General features: G+C 39.1%; 1 protein-coding gene across 1 annotated transcript in view; it reads right to left on the bottom strand.

Moving 5' to 3' along the window:
- Window positions 1–14,401, bottom strand: part of LOC136876539 (juvenile hormone esterase) — an 85,976-nt gene that overhangs the window by 31,690 nt on the left and 39,885 nt on the right. Inside the window, exon 4 of the mRNA XM_067150578.2 lies at window positions 11,256–11,441. Coding sequence (XP_067006679.2) covers window positions 11,256–11,441 — 186 coding nt within the window. The remainder of the gene's footprint in view (window positions 1–11,255; window positions 11,442–14,401) is intronic.

The raw sequence follows: 14,401 nt of genomic DNA, 5'->3' as shown, positions 1-14,401 counted from the left end.
GCTACGCGCGATTTAGAGCATAGCAGTTTGACTGATACTTCACCCTCCTGATTCACTGACCGAAAGTAGATGCATGCGCCATAAGCTCGCTCGGAAGCGTCTGAAAATCCATGAACTTGGATATTTGCCAAGTCGCCCTCAATTAATACGTGGCGTTCTACTTGTATATTGTCAATGTGTGCTAGCTGCATTTGTAATTTTGCCCAGTCTGATGCTAATGGATCTGGCAGTGGGTCGTCCCAGTGAAGTTGATGTAACCATAAGTCCTGCAAAAATATCTTGTATAGTATCACTAATGGGCTGATCAATCCTAATGGGTCAAATATAGATGCTACAACTGATGTAGTGGTGCGTTTAGTAATGTTACTGTTCTCTGGAATGTGTTTGATTCTGTTTGCCACTAAGAATTTGTCTGACGTAGGATGCCATGATAATCCTAAAGCTTGTATGGTGTCATCATTATCAAACTGGAAAGGTAGGTTAATTTCTCTGTCTTCAGGTGGAACAGCGGCAAGTATAGCTTGATGATTTGAGCACCATTTCCTGATGGGAAAACCACCTTTATTGAGTAAGGCTATGAGTTCACTTTGCAATTTTAATGCTTCAGCGATGTTGGACGCACCACACAGGGCATCGTCAACATAAAAATCCCTTTGTAAAACCGTTGATGCCAGTGGAAATGAGGTTGCTTCATCTTCTGCCAATTGTTTGAGGCACTGTGTTGCCAAATATGGAGCTGAAGCTGTACCATACGTGACAGTCAATAATTCGTAAGTCTTGATAGCTGTTTGTGGCGATTCCCTCCAAATAATTCTTTGCAACTGCGTGTCATTTTCATGAACCCGAACTTGTCTGTACATTTTCGTGATGTCTCCCGTAAATGCAATGTTGTGTGTTCTGAATCTCAACACAATGGAATAAAGGTCTTGTTGTATAGTAGGCCCTACTAACAATGTATCATTAAGCGACACTCCAGTAGTAGTTTTGGCTGATGCGTCAAAAACTACTCTGACTGATGTAGTTGTGCTTATTTAAATACTGCGTGGTGTGGCAAGTAATAATGTTCAGAATCATTTGTTGCATGTAGGCCTACTTCCCTCATGTGAGATAACTGTTCATACTCGGACATGAAGTTTGCATACTGTTCATGCAATACTGGATTTTTCTTGAATTTTGCTTCCAGTTGTTGAAATCGTTGTGTTGCCATATCACGAGAATTGCCCAAGGGTGATCAAGTTTCTTTACAAGGTAACCAGACAACGAATCTTCCTTCAGGAGTGCGTATGGTGTTTTCCTTGAAGTGCTGTAAACACTGTTGTTCATCCTGAGTTTTAAGTTTAGTGTGCAATTCTTCTATTTCCCAAAATTTACGAAGTTGCGTGTCGAGTTGATCTTCCTTTTTGACAAAGAGAGAAGTGACTGTGTTGCATGCAGGATGGCTGTTTGACTGAGGGCATTTACCAGAAATTATCCAACCCAGATGAGTGTCCTGCAATACCGGGTAATCACCTGCATGTTTTTTCCCATCTGTCTTTAAAATGTTAAAGAACATCTCTGCACCAATGATTAAATCTACCTTGCCTGGACTGTAGAATTTAGGATCTGCTAGTGTGATGTCATTAGGTAGGTTCCACGATTTGTAGTCTAACTCCATGGAAGGCATTTCTCCTGTGATGGCAGGAACCACTAAACAATTTATGTTAGTGTTAAAATCTGATGTGGACTGGAGGTGAATATCCACACTGTGTTTCAGAGTTGATGAAGAATTGTTAATGCCTACAATAGAAGTGGTGTCTTCTTTACATTTTAAATTTAGTCTGCTGACAGTGTCTGTAATAATGAGATGAGTCTGACTGCCGCTGTCCAAGAGTCCTCGAACCTTGCGAAATTTACCACTGTGATCCTTGATTTTGACAATGACTGTGGATAACAACACATATGGTTTGTTTCGAGTACATGGATGTTCATTCTTGGTGGTTGTGTGAACGCTGGCAAATACCACCTTGTTGTTAGAAGTAGTTTCGTTAGTTGTACTAGACTTGTGATTTTCAAGATGTAGTAATGTGTTGTGGGCCTTGTTGCATTTGCGACAGTGACTGGATATACACTCTGACGTTTTATGTGATGTGATGTGATGTCACGAGCATATTGAATGCGATTTGACACTGTTAACTTGAGAAATGCTTCACATGCAAAAAGTCCTGGTGTATGACCTTGTTTACAATAAGAGCACTGATTGTTAATGCATGCAACATGTGTATAGGACGACGGTTTTTTTCTTGTGTGAGCTTTCTTTACTACCGCGCACCTTGACTTGACTGACAGATGTTTGCATGCTTTCAAGGACTTGGCAGCGATGTTCAATGTAAGATGTTAATTGTTTGAGGGAGGAATTTTTGTTGGCGTTTGCTTCTAGTTCCCAGCCCCTCCTGGTTTCATAATCAAGATGATCAACAATATGTTGTGATAATATTACTTCTTCGAGAGGAGTATCTAATTTCAATGCTTTAAGTGCTTGTAAGTTGCTTTTGCATTGCGATTTGATTGTGGTTTCGGAGATTGATGTCACCGAAGCGACAGTTTTGTTTGAGAGCAAGTCTCAGGCAGGTATAAATTTTCTAAGAGGACGGAACAAGACCTGCACCTGGCGAGCTGAACATGTCCTTGGACACTCCCGGCACTAAAAGGCATATGCCATTTCATTTAATTTCATCTACCCTTAATCCCATAGTCACCCAGTATGGCGACCATTTTTCCCCTCAGTTCCCTGTCCTATTCTTTCTCTAGATCTACGAAACATAAACATAACTGTCTGTTCCTCTCGCAGCATTTACCTTGCGCATACTGAAAATCTGATCCTGACAGCCCCTCTGTGGTCTAAAACCACACTGGGTTTCGTCCAACTTCCTCTCAACCATTCCAAGATGCTAGTGAATACTTTGCCTGGTATAATAATCAATGAGATATCTCAATAGTTGTTGCAATCCTTCCTGTTCCCATGCTTATATATAGGTGCAGTTAATGCTTTTGTCCAATCTGAAGGTTCCTTACCAACATTCCATGCTAATCTTATTACTCTGTGAAATCGTTTCATCCCTGCCTTCCCATTATACTTCACCATTTCAGGTCTAATTTCATCTATTCCTGCTGCTTTATAAAAATGGAGTTTATTTACCATCCTTTCCACTTTCTCTAGCGTAATTTCACCAACATAATTTTCCTCCGTGGAGCGTGGCATTGTATGGAAGTGAAACATGGATGATGACTAGCTCAGAAAGAAAGAGAATAGAAGCTTTTGAAATCGGTGTTACAGAAGAATGCTGAAGGTGCGATGGATAGATCGAATCACGAATAAAGAGATACTGAATCGAATTGGTGAGAGGAGATTGATTTGGCTAAATTTGACAAGAAGAAGAGATAGAATGATAGGACACATCTTAAGACACCCAGGACTTGTGCAGTTGGTTTTTGAAGGAAGTGTAGGTGGTAAAAACAGTAGGGGTAGACCAAGGTTTGAATATGACAAGCAGATTAGAGCAGATGTAGGATGCAGTAGTTACGTAGAGATGAAAAGGTTAGCACATGATAGGGTGGCATGGAGAGCTGCAAATCAGTCTATGGACTGACGACTCAAACAACAACAACAATTTTCCTCCTTCCCATGAGCTCGGTTGTTCACAACAACTAACTAAGGTTATGTTACAAGGAGATTCCCACCTTCCAATACTTATATTGATAGCTGCAGTCGCTTAAGTGCGGCCAGTATCCAGTAATCGGGAGATAGTGGGTTTGAACCCACTGTCGGCAGCCCTGAAGATGGTTTTCCGTGGTTTCCCATTTTCACACAAGGGAAATGCTGGGGCTGTACCTTAATTAAGGTCACGGCCACTTCCTTCCAATTCCTAGGCCTTTCCTATCCCATCGTTGCCATAAGACATATCTGTGTAGGTGCAACGTAAAGCAAATATCAAAAAAACCAATATACAATTTCTTATTGCTAGTTTATTGTTTACATGACATAATCCAGCTTAATCTCTAAGTGTAGTATTAAATAAAACTTGTTTCTTTCCAATTATGGAACAGCTTCAGCTAAAAGATTTAACAAACATTGACAGGACAATTAAAATATATATGATGATTATGATGATGAACTTAAATGTTCATTCATGTTGTTCACAACACCACCAGGAATATTTCCTTTTACACTGAGAAGATTTTCAAAATATTCCCTCCATCTGTCTAGAGATTTCTGGGATCTATTAATTATGAGTTCCCTGAATGACCAAAAACACTGTTCATTTCCTTTTTCCCTCCCTTCCTAGGATTTTTTATTACTGTCCAGAAATATTTCCCTGCTGCTTGACCTAGCCTTTCCAGCTTATTACCAAAATCTTCCCATGACTTCTTTTTGGATTCAACAACTATTTGTTTCACTCTGTTTCTTTCATCTATGTAGAATTCCCTGTCTGCATCAGCCCTTGGTTGGAGCCATTTTGGATAAACCTTCTTTTTACATTTGCAAGCTGCTCTCACTTTGTCATTCCACCAAGATGTTTGCTTTTTCCTATCTGTACACACAGTTGTTCCTAGGCATTCCCTTGATGTTTCTTCTACAGCATCCCTGTATGCCACCCATTCTTTTTCTATATACTGAACCTGCTTACTGTCCACTGTTCGATACTTCTCACTAATCCTATACATGTACTTCTGTCTAATTTCCTCATCCTGGAGATTTTCTACCCTTATTCCTTTGCAGGTAGATTTCACTTTCTCTTTCCTAGGCCTAGAGATACTTAATTCACTACCAGATCAGATAGTGGTCTGTATCATCAAAAAATTCCCACAAGACCCATACATTCCTAACAGATTTCTTGAATTCGAAGTCAGTTAAAATATAGTTTATTATGGATCTGGTACCCCTACCCACCCATGTGTAGCGGTGAATAGCCTCATGCTTGAAGAATGTATATGTAACTGCTAAACCCATACTAGCACAGAAGTCCAGCAAACGCTTCCCATTCCTATTAGCTTCCATATCTTTCCCACATTTACCCATCACCCTTTCATATCTTTCAGTTCTATTTCCAGCTCTTGGATTGAAATTGCCTATTAACACTATCCTATTCTTGCTGTTGACCCTGACAACAATGTCACTCAATGCTTCATAAAACTTGTCAACTTCATCCTTATCTGCACCCTCGCATGGCAAATACAATGAGACATTCCTCGTCCTAATTCCTCCAACTGCCAAGTCTACCCACATCATTCACTCACTTACATGCCTAACAGAAACTATGTTATGTGCATTGGTATTCCTGATGAGCAGCACTTCCCCACACTGTGCTTTTTCCTTATTAACACCTGTCAAGTACACTTTATAATCTCCTATCTCTTCCTCATTATCTCCCCTTACTTGAATATCACTTACTCCTAGCAAATCCAGATGCATCCTTTTTGCTGGTTCAGCCAGTTCTACCTTCTTTCTTCCATAAACCACATTAATATTGACAATTCCCCATAGAATTCCATTTCTTTTGCCAAGTTCTTTCCAAGGAGTCCCTTGCCTGTCAAATGGGAGTGGGATTCTGTTATTCCCATAGGTCCAAGTTTTGCTTAAAATGTTCTGATCTTGGTAAATTTGTGAAGCAGGATGCTACCCTATTTAATCATAGTCCAGGTGAGGCTCTCTCCTCTAATGGATTAGGGACCACCGGTAGATTGTATAGTCCTAGCCGCCTGAGCACAAGGAGGGCTGTGACTCAGAATATGTGCAAGATGACCACTCCCATTCCATAGAAACTTATATCCTGACTCTCAGGACCACTTACTTGGCCACTCAGCCATTGCCCCTGGTTCACGAACTAGGACATGACTACAGCAACTCTCACCATGTAGTGTACTAGGAACGCGCGGTACATGCTGCATTTCTTAAGATGAATATTATTTAATTGTCATGCTCGTCATTTGCTGCAAGCTTGGTGTGTCTACGTTTAGCAGAGCGAGCCAGCATGAAGCGCAAACCGCTGCGAGTGACGTAGGTGCAGGAGCGAGATAGGCTACCTGCCCGCTGAGCCACTTGCCACGCAACATGGACTAGCATTCCAGAATAAACATCACACCTTCCAGAAACTTTGATTTGGAAATTTTCAAAAACTTCTGTGATAATGGTTGCATCAGCTCAAGAGATATATCATTTTGTAGGGAATTATGTGAAAGTCTACCACAGCAAGCAAGCAAATCCACCAAGGGATTTTCGCGTTTTTCCACCTTTTAAGAATCACGACATCTGATGATGTATGAGCTCCAATCATGTATAAGACGAGCCAGCTAAGCCGTAGATACCAGTCACTGCTGGGAGTTCTGATGTGTCAGACTCACCACGCTATGTCGTAATTCTGTTCGCCGGAACATAGTACTCTTCAAAATCTATCTTAGAGTCTGCGAGTGAAATGAACTTAGATTCTACAAGTACATCGGACTTAGAAATTGTGTGCAAGTAGGGACTTTGATATTTGTCAAGTCTTTAAAAATTGTCAACAGATTGTGGAACTTAGATTTCTCACCATCAAGTGTTATAAATGTGCTAATTATTTCAAAGTGACACACCACAACATTATGTCATTAACTGTGGTGTTTTTCTTAGAATGTCTCTAGTTTGAAACTTAGTTCAATTAATTTCATTTGTTATGCAATGGTAATCTTGAAAGTGCTTAAACTGCTTCACTACAATAATACAAGTGTTTTCCTACTGCACAATTCAATACTCGAGTGCTCCGAGACAGGTGATTGATTCTGTGTTGAAGTGAATGGTAATCAATTCAAACTGGATTGAATTTATAACTGTACATAATAATTTCAAAACTTTATTATTTCATGAGAGTGATTAATAGTTTATCAGTTCGTTGCTAATAGCAATGTCCAGTGGATAAACTCTTGAGCAGCTTTTTCTTTTGTGTCAAGTGCAACAATATTTACTGTGGAATGCAACTGCGAACAGTGCATAATACGTTAACGAGCTTTAGTTTCATTATTTCTAGAAGCCAGTACCCATGAACAGTGATGTATTTTCTTCTTTCTTAATTTGATGCTGTCTACAAGTGACAAGTAAAGTTCTGACTACTTCAAACTTTGTGTTACGTCAATATTAAAGTCAATCGTTGGTGCCGAATTAATGTGTCGGTGGACTGTGTAAATGTGGATGCTCATATGATAAATCACGAGTGAATACCCCGCGGCAAGATCATTGGAGAGCTTCAAGATCATCTAGAGCTTCAAGTACGAGATACCAGTTCGACCCCATGCCAGACGGACCTGGGTGTTCCAGCTCCATTGCATGGTCATTAAAGAAATCTCAATTTTCTTTTAGATAGGACCTATCCTCCTGTACCAAGCCCTAGCTAACTTTCACCTAGGATTGCCCTGAGAAATGTCTTGTGCGCTTTTAAAATCAACAATAGAGTTGGGCTATATTTTACTGGTAAAGTACTGTAATCGTTCATCACTGTACCATAGGCATGTTAGGAGGTTTAGTCAATCATATATGCCATTTTCCGCAGCATTCTGAGAAATATAATGTCGTAATTAGCAGTTTACATGCCGAACAAAGATATGAGTTGCGATACACAAGCCCGAAGGGAGCAGTTTTCTGTGCAGATTCTTGAAATCGTGCTCTCACTTAGTGCGAGAGAGGAGAAGAGATGACGCTACGCGTGGAAATGTAGGTTGTCGGAGAGTGGGGTGAATTAAGGTGTGTTAACCCCCAATAAATAAAAATCCTTACTGATTCAACACTGCATTCATTGGTGCAAATTCACCATAATTAACTAAAAAGAAGAAGAAAAAGAACACCTCTTTCTGAGAAAATCTATGGAAATTTATAAGTCAGGTCTTATTCGAACCGACGTATTTAATGCTAATTGTTGATGCACATAAACGCAATACTTTAATAGTGGATCGGTAATGATGCATGTCATATAGTAGTGCGCAGAATGAAGATGGCTGCTAAGATCTGGTAACGTGAGGAAAAAAGTGGGAGGTCTTGTGAGATGAACCATGATGCGTAAATCTGTCTCTTTCACAATGGCTAGTGCCCCAGCCTGCGGCTACAAAGACACTTTCTATTTCTTTCTTTCTTTCTTTCTTTCTTTCTTTCTTTTTCTTTCTTCTCATCTTAGCTCATTTCCAAGTACACATTTATTTAAGGGCCGACAATTCTTATGTCTTATCATTCCGCCCATATACAGCCTAATTCAAACATCACAACAGTCATAATTGTTCTAATTCTTAGTCATTCCATCATCTCAAACATTCCACAAGTTTCACATTCCCCATTTACACCACTGCATCTCAAATCCACTTTATTCATTTATATAGAAGACTCTATTCTTTCAAGTCATTTAACTAATTTTATTTCACTTGAGTATCTATATAATTCACAAATAACATCTCGGGTTGAACATCTTTAACGATCATATACAGAGTGATTAATTTGAAAATACAGAGCGGAGTGCCGAGGATTAGGCGTGCTGGGAAGCGGAGACAGCGAGTGCAGTGCCCGCCATGACAAGCAGGCATAGTCGGCTCAAAGAAGTGGCATGATTACGCCTATAGAAACTAAACTAAACTGAACTCGTCGGCTACATTGATGCTCTGGACAAATAAGTAAATGAATAAACAAATAAATCAACTAGGAAATTAAACTGAATTCACCAGTAATAAATAAATATATAAACAAATAAGTATATAAATCAACTAGGAAATTAAACTGAACTCACGAGTATTTACAGACGATGCTGAAAGTGATCTCCTTCAGTTGCAATGCAAGCTTCACGTCTTGTAATGAGATTTCAAAACACAGTTTGTAGATCATGGACGCCGATAGAATGCACAATGTTCCTAATTTCAGTTTTTAATTCTTCTGCAGTTCGAGGATTATTCCTGTAAACTTTTCCTTTAAGATTTCCCCATAGATAAAAATCACATGTGCTTAAATCAGGCGAATGAGGGGGCCATAAGCCTTTACTGATGATCTGATCATCATCGAACATTTCCCATAACTGTCGCATAGAGCTACGCGCCTTATGGGCCGTTGCACTATCCTGCTGGAAATAGCTGTACCTTTTCTCTTCTTCAGTCAGTTCAGCAAAAAATGGTTCCAGAATGTTGTGAATATAACGGTCAGAAGTAATCGTGTCCTGAAAAAATATCGGACCGATAATTCGTCGGGCACTGATAGCGCACCACACACCCACCTTCACATCGTGCAGAGGTCTCAGCTGTAAAATGTGCGCGTTGTCTGTATCCCAGATTCTATTGTTCTGTGAATTGATATATCCACTCAAATGAAACCAGGCTTCATCGCTCATAAAAAGAAAGTTCGGATCCACAACACCGTCGTGGACACTATTTATTAGCCAATTGCAAAATCGTATTCTTGCATTGAAATCTGTAGGCAGTATGTTATGGACAGAATGAGTCCGATAAGATCGTAAACGTAACAATTTTGTTGCATTATGTGCTGAAGAAGGTGAAATACCACTTTCCTGAGCTAATCTCCGAAGCGACTTATGTGGACTGACCTGGAGTCTTGCCTGTATATCTTCTAACCTCTCTTGTGTGAGAGCTGTTCTCCTTCGCTTCTTTTTCTTATTGCTTATGGAACCAGTACTACGCCACTTGTAAACGAGCTGATGCACGTAACGTTTTGATGGTACTGTCGCACCAGGAAATTGTCTACGGAATTTTCGAAGGCACCTTTTAACTGGTTTCTTCTTCTTGTGCAAATAACACTCGACCATATATATTCTTTGCTCTATAGTGTATTTAACCATCATGATAATAACCTCACAACACACTTTAAAAGTCCAATATTTTCTAACTAACTGAGGGACAGAGTGCTAAACAGCTGCGGATTGCAGTGAACACTTCTTATCTCACCGTGTTGACAGAAGCCATATGGCGCTAGCTCGGGACTTCCCACGGCATGCGAGAAGAAGTCGGAACACTTAAAATATTCTCCCTGTATTTTATTATATGGGATTTATAAAATACCTGAATTACCCTGTGTAGCGAACACATAATCTATATTCAAATTATTATGAAGATCCTTACCAGTCAATAACATCAGGAAGAAATTATAAATTTAACTGAAGTGCCATTCTCCTCAAAATATGTGCTTCACACGCACTAAGAATTTATGGGATCTATGTACTAATTCATCCAAATAAGTCCGCTGGAATATTAGTGATTATCCTGAAATCACAGAAGAAATCCTAATTAAATTAATAAAATAATCTTTCCCATTCACACGCGTATAGTGTTCCCTACATTTAATATTATCAATTACAACTTTTTATTTATTTACAAATAAAAGTTGATACTAGCATGCAAATCTCATGGTTTAATATATTTTAAAAAAATTTACTTATGGGATTCCTGGATGAGAACCTTCGGAAATCACTTCACGGGGTTCAAAGTCCCATCCTCCCTACTTTCATTGCATCAACGGCTAAAGCTCAGATGCATACAGGGAATGGAATGTTCATAAAAGAAAAATAGGCACGTTGATCTTTGGTTAATTTGCAAGAGTCACGAGCAGTTATTACAGCTCAACACCATAAACGATGACAATCCAACATGGGAAAACAAGCATGAAACAAAAAGAAAGAAGGTTGCCAACTCCCAACTTACACATAGGGTACTGGTATGCATTTGTTCAATATTGCAGTATGTGTTTAAAATATTATTGCACTCGGTTATGGCAAATAGCACTGTTTTTTTTTTTACGTCTGGTGTTCTGTCATCCAGTTCTGTAGCGCATTAATTCTACGACTGCTCAGTTAGGCAGTCAGTCCTTGGTAATACAGTGGGGGGTTTCACTCTAATGTCACTAGTCCTTGAACGAGCAACACTCACCCCATTCTAAGTTTCGCCTATTGTTTTCGCTTTTGTAGCACTCACGAAATCTTTAAAATTCATCATGTCCTGTTAGTAATTCTAGACTCACATGATGACTATACTCGGTCCAGTGACGAACACGCTGGTCACCCCACTGTCCTCTACCAACTGCGATAAAGAAACACTACTAGTAGCCCCACTCCGCCCAACTGCAATGGTATTCTGAACATGCAATACCTGTTAATGGTGTCCATTATGGGAATAAATGTGAAAACTGAGAAGGAAATTTTGGGGAAAGTAACTTTTATCCCATCCTGTACATAAGGTATTATGTAATGTTTAAACTCATAAATAATAACCTTGTGACATAGGAGACATCATATGTAGCAGCACACTCCAAGAACCAGCGCTGTAACCAAATATCGTTACTTTGGTAGGATCACCACCAAATGCAGCAATATTATCTTGAACCCAACGAAGAAGGAGAACTTGATCTTTCATTCCATAATTTCCAGGGAGGTTAGCATCCTGCATACTAAGGAAACCTGAAAATTAAAAGAATCAGCAAATTGACAACAACATTTTGAAATCTGTACAGAATGGTTCAGAGTATATAGAATTCTTCAACAGGGTTTGCCCCCTGAGCATATCGCATGCATGTCCTAGGAAAATACTGCATCAAGTAAACAAAAAACAGAATTTTATATGGATACCATGTTTTATTTTATTCATATAATTTAGGACTCTTATTTACTTTCTTTGAAAATTTAATTTAACTTCATTTACATAAAGATACTTTATACAAGCACAGAAATTATAAGACAGTATGGCACTTGGCTACTGATTACAACAGTCTGGATCTAGAAACTTACTTTAAAAGTATAAAATGAGACAAAGTCTCTCATAGTTCACTGGTACTATCGGTGGCTCCAAGTAGACTATGCAGTGGCTTCCACGGTATGCACTAGCCATCAAGGGTTATAGATTTTGTGTTATTGGTCCGTATTGAACTGAGATTAGATATAAATTATAAACATAAAGATTTTACACCTATTCAATACATAGTTTTATTTACACTGTGTGTATTTACATTGCATTGGTTGCTTGGGACTGGTTTCAACCCCACTTCGGGTCATCATCAGCCATATTAAACAGTATACAAATATTTGATGAATTCCTAAAACATGTTTCTAATGAGCAGCAAAAACAGTATGAAACAAATATACAGTGACTCAAGTTATCCACAACATTACTTACTTACTTACTTACTCCATGGCTCTACGGTCCTTTAAGGACCTTGGCCTCCTTGACCACAGCTCTCCAGTCATCCCGGTCTTCAGCACGCCTACGCCACCTCCTGACTCCAACGGTCCTCAGATCAGTCTCCACATCCTCCAGCCATCTCATCCGGGGCCGACCTCTCCTTCTCCTGCCCCCAGGGTGTCCTGTCAGTGCTTTCCTTGGAAGTCTTCCTTCCTCCATCCGTTGTACATGCCCCAGCCATCCAATTCGTCTCATTTTGATTGATGTCACCAAGTCCAGCTCCTTATACAATAATCTTATTTCTTCATTTGTTCTGATTCTCCATAAATCTCCCTCCTTCACCGGTCCGAATATCTTCCTCAGTACTTTCCTTTCCCACACATTTAATCTCCTCTCTGTGGCCTCAGTCAATACCCATGCCTCACTCCCATACATAAGCACTGGTTTAATTATTGTTTTGTAGAGAGTCAGTTTTAATTTCCTGCTTAAGTTTTTACTTCTCAGAAGGGGATTCAGTGCCCTGTAGGATCTGTTGGCAGCCTTAATTCGATTTACAATATCTGTCTCAACTTTATTTTCTGATGTTATTACTGAGCCAAGATATGTGAAGCTATCTACTGCTTCAAAGGTGTAACCATCCACTTGGAGTTTTTCAGTGTTATCCACAACATAGAGCATCACATTTGTACTTCTATACCCAAACTTTTTAACACATCTGTGTACTTGTATTATATATGACTCACCTATTGTCACACGTAATATTTCACTTTCATATGCAACATTTCTAGCACTATGGCACTTCGCCTAATTCAACCACACAACATAGTGTTAATTGTATATTTGTTTCATACTGTTTTTACTGCTCATTAGAAACATGTTTTAGGAATTCATCAAATATTTGTATATTGTTTAATATGGCTGATGATGACCACAAGTAGGGTTGAAACTAGTCCCAAGCAACCCGTGTAATGTAAATACACACAGTGTAAATAAAACTATGTATTGAATAGGTGGAAAAATCTTTATGTTTATAATTTATATGAACTAGCCCTGCATCTTGGTAGTTGGGTTATTTACCAACTGATGAGCCCAACTTAGTACACTGGGGCGAAATGCTGGCAACCAGGAATGAGTTAGTTGGAAAACTTATCAATGTCCAATAACAGACCAACTATATTGGTATTAAAAGAGTCAAGAGTCAAGTCGGCCAATCTAAGAGTTACAGATAATGTATGTAAGTTATACAACAGTGAAGGCATAGTTACGACATTTACTATAATGGTCTGTGAACTGTGGGTGTACAATAAAATTTTGCTCTTGAAGTACTTATAACTTGCATCATTATTGCAGATTCTTTGGATTCTCATCGCATCCCCTAGGGGTCCGTGGACCACAGTTTGGTAATGGCTGTCATACAATCTTAATTTTGTACTAGCTATAAATTTCTCTGCAACATGTAAGCAATATTCCCTGGGTAAGTGCATTCATTTATTTCCTTCTCACCATTTTCAGTCATCTCCTTCCAAACTGGTTACGTGAAAAATCTAAACGTGTTTTGATAACAGCTATAGGACAAGTTATTCCAGGTTGAACCAATGACAGTTTCCACTACTGATACCATTCGGTGGATAGACATCATCATCTTGGACTAACAACAAAAAACTGAGTATATAATCGATACAAACATCAAATTCAAGACTGATGTAACATAGCCAGTAAAAGTCAACAAAGAAAAGAAGAATAGGTGGCGTAGATGGTAGCCAGGGACACAACTATGCCCTTCTTTGTTGACATCTACAATAGATACAGAATTAACAAAGGTGTCAACCACGCCATTGCCGTCATAGCATTCAAGGAATAAATCAGGTTATTGACTGTGAGTTTTTGGCTATATAACAGGTAATCTCAGAAACTACTGGACCGATTTTGAAATGTCTTACAGCATTTGAAAGATAACATAATTCCAGGTAACATAGGCTATTATCATCCCGGAATATCAAAGGGTTCCCATGAGAACCATGATTTGGGCCCTTGGTCATATTAGCATAGGAAAATACAGACAAAATATCGAATTTGTCATACAAGGATGAGACAAAGTTCATTTCAAGCCTCGTGATGTAAAGAAGAAAATTTGCTAAACCCTCTGGATACTGAAAATCAAGTTTTAAGGCCCTGAAACCAACCGTTTTCAAAATGTTGACACCACCAACCCCCACCACCTCTATTGTAGGAGTCAGATGAA

This window comes from Anabrus simplex, chromosome 6, assembly GCF_040414725.1.
Source record: "Anabrus simplex isolate iqAnaSimp1 chromosome 6, ASM4041472v1, whole genome shotgun sequence".
NCBI classification, from domain to species: domain Eukaryota; kingdom Metazoa; phylum Arthropoda; class Insecta; order Orthoptera; family Tettigoniidae; genus Anabrus; species Anabrus simplex.
Note: the sequence above shows the minus strand (reverse complement) of the source record. Positions and strands in the feature narration are given on the sequence as shown.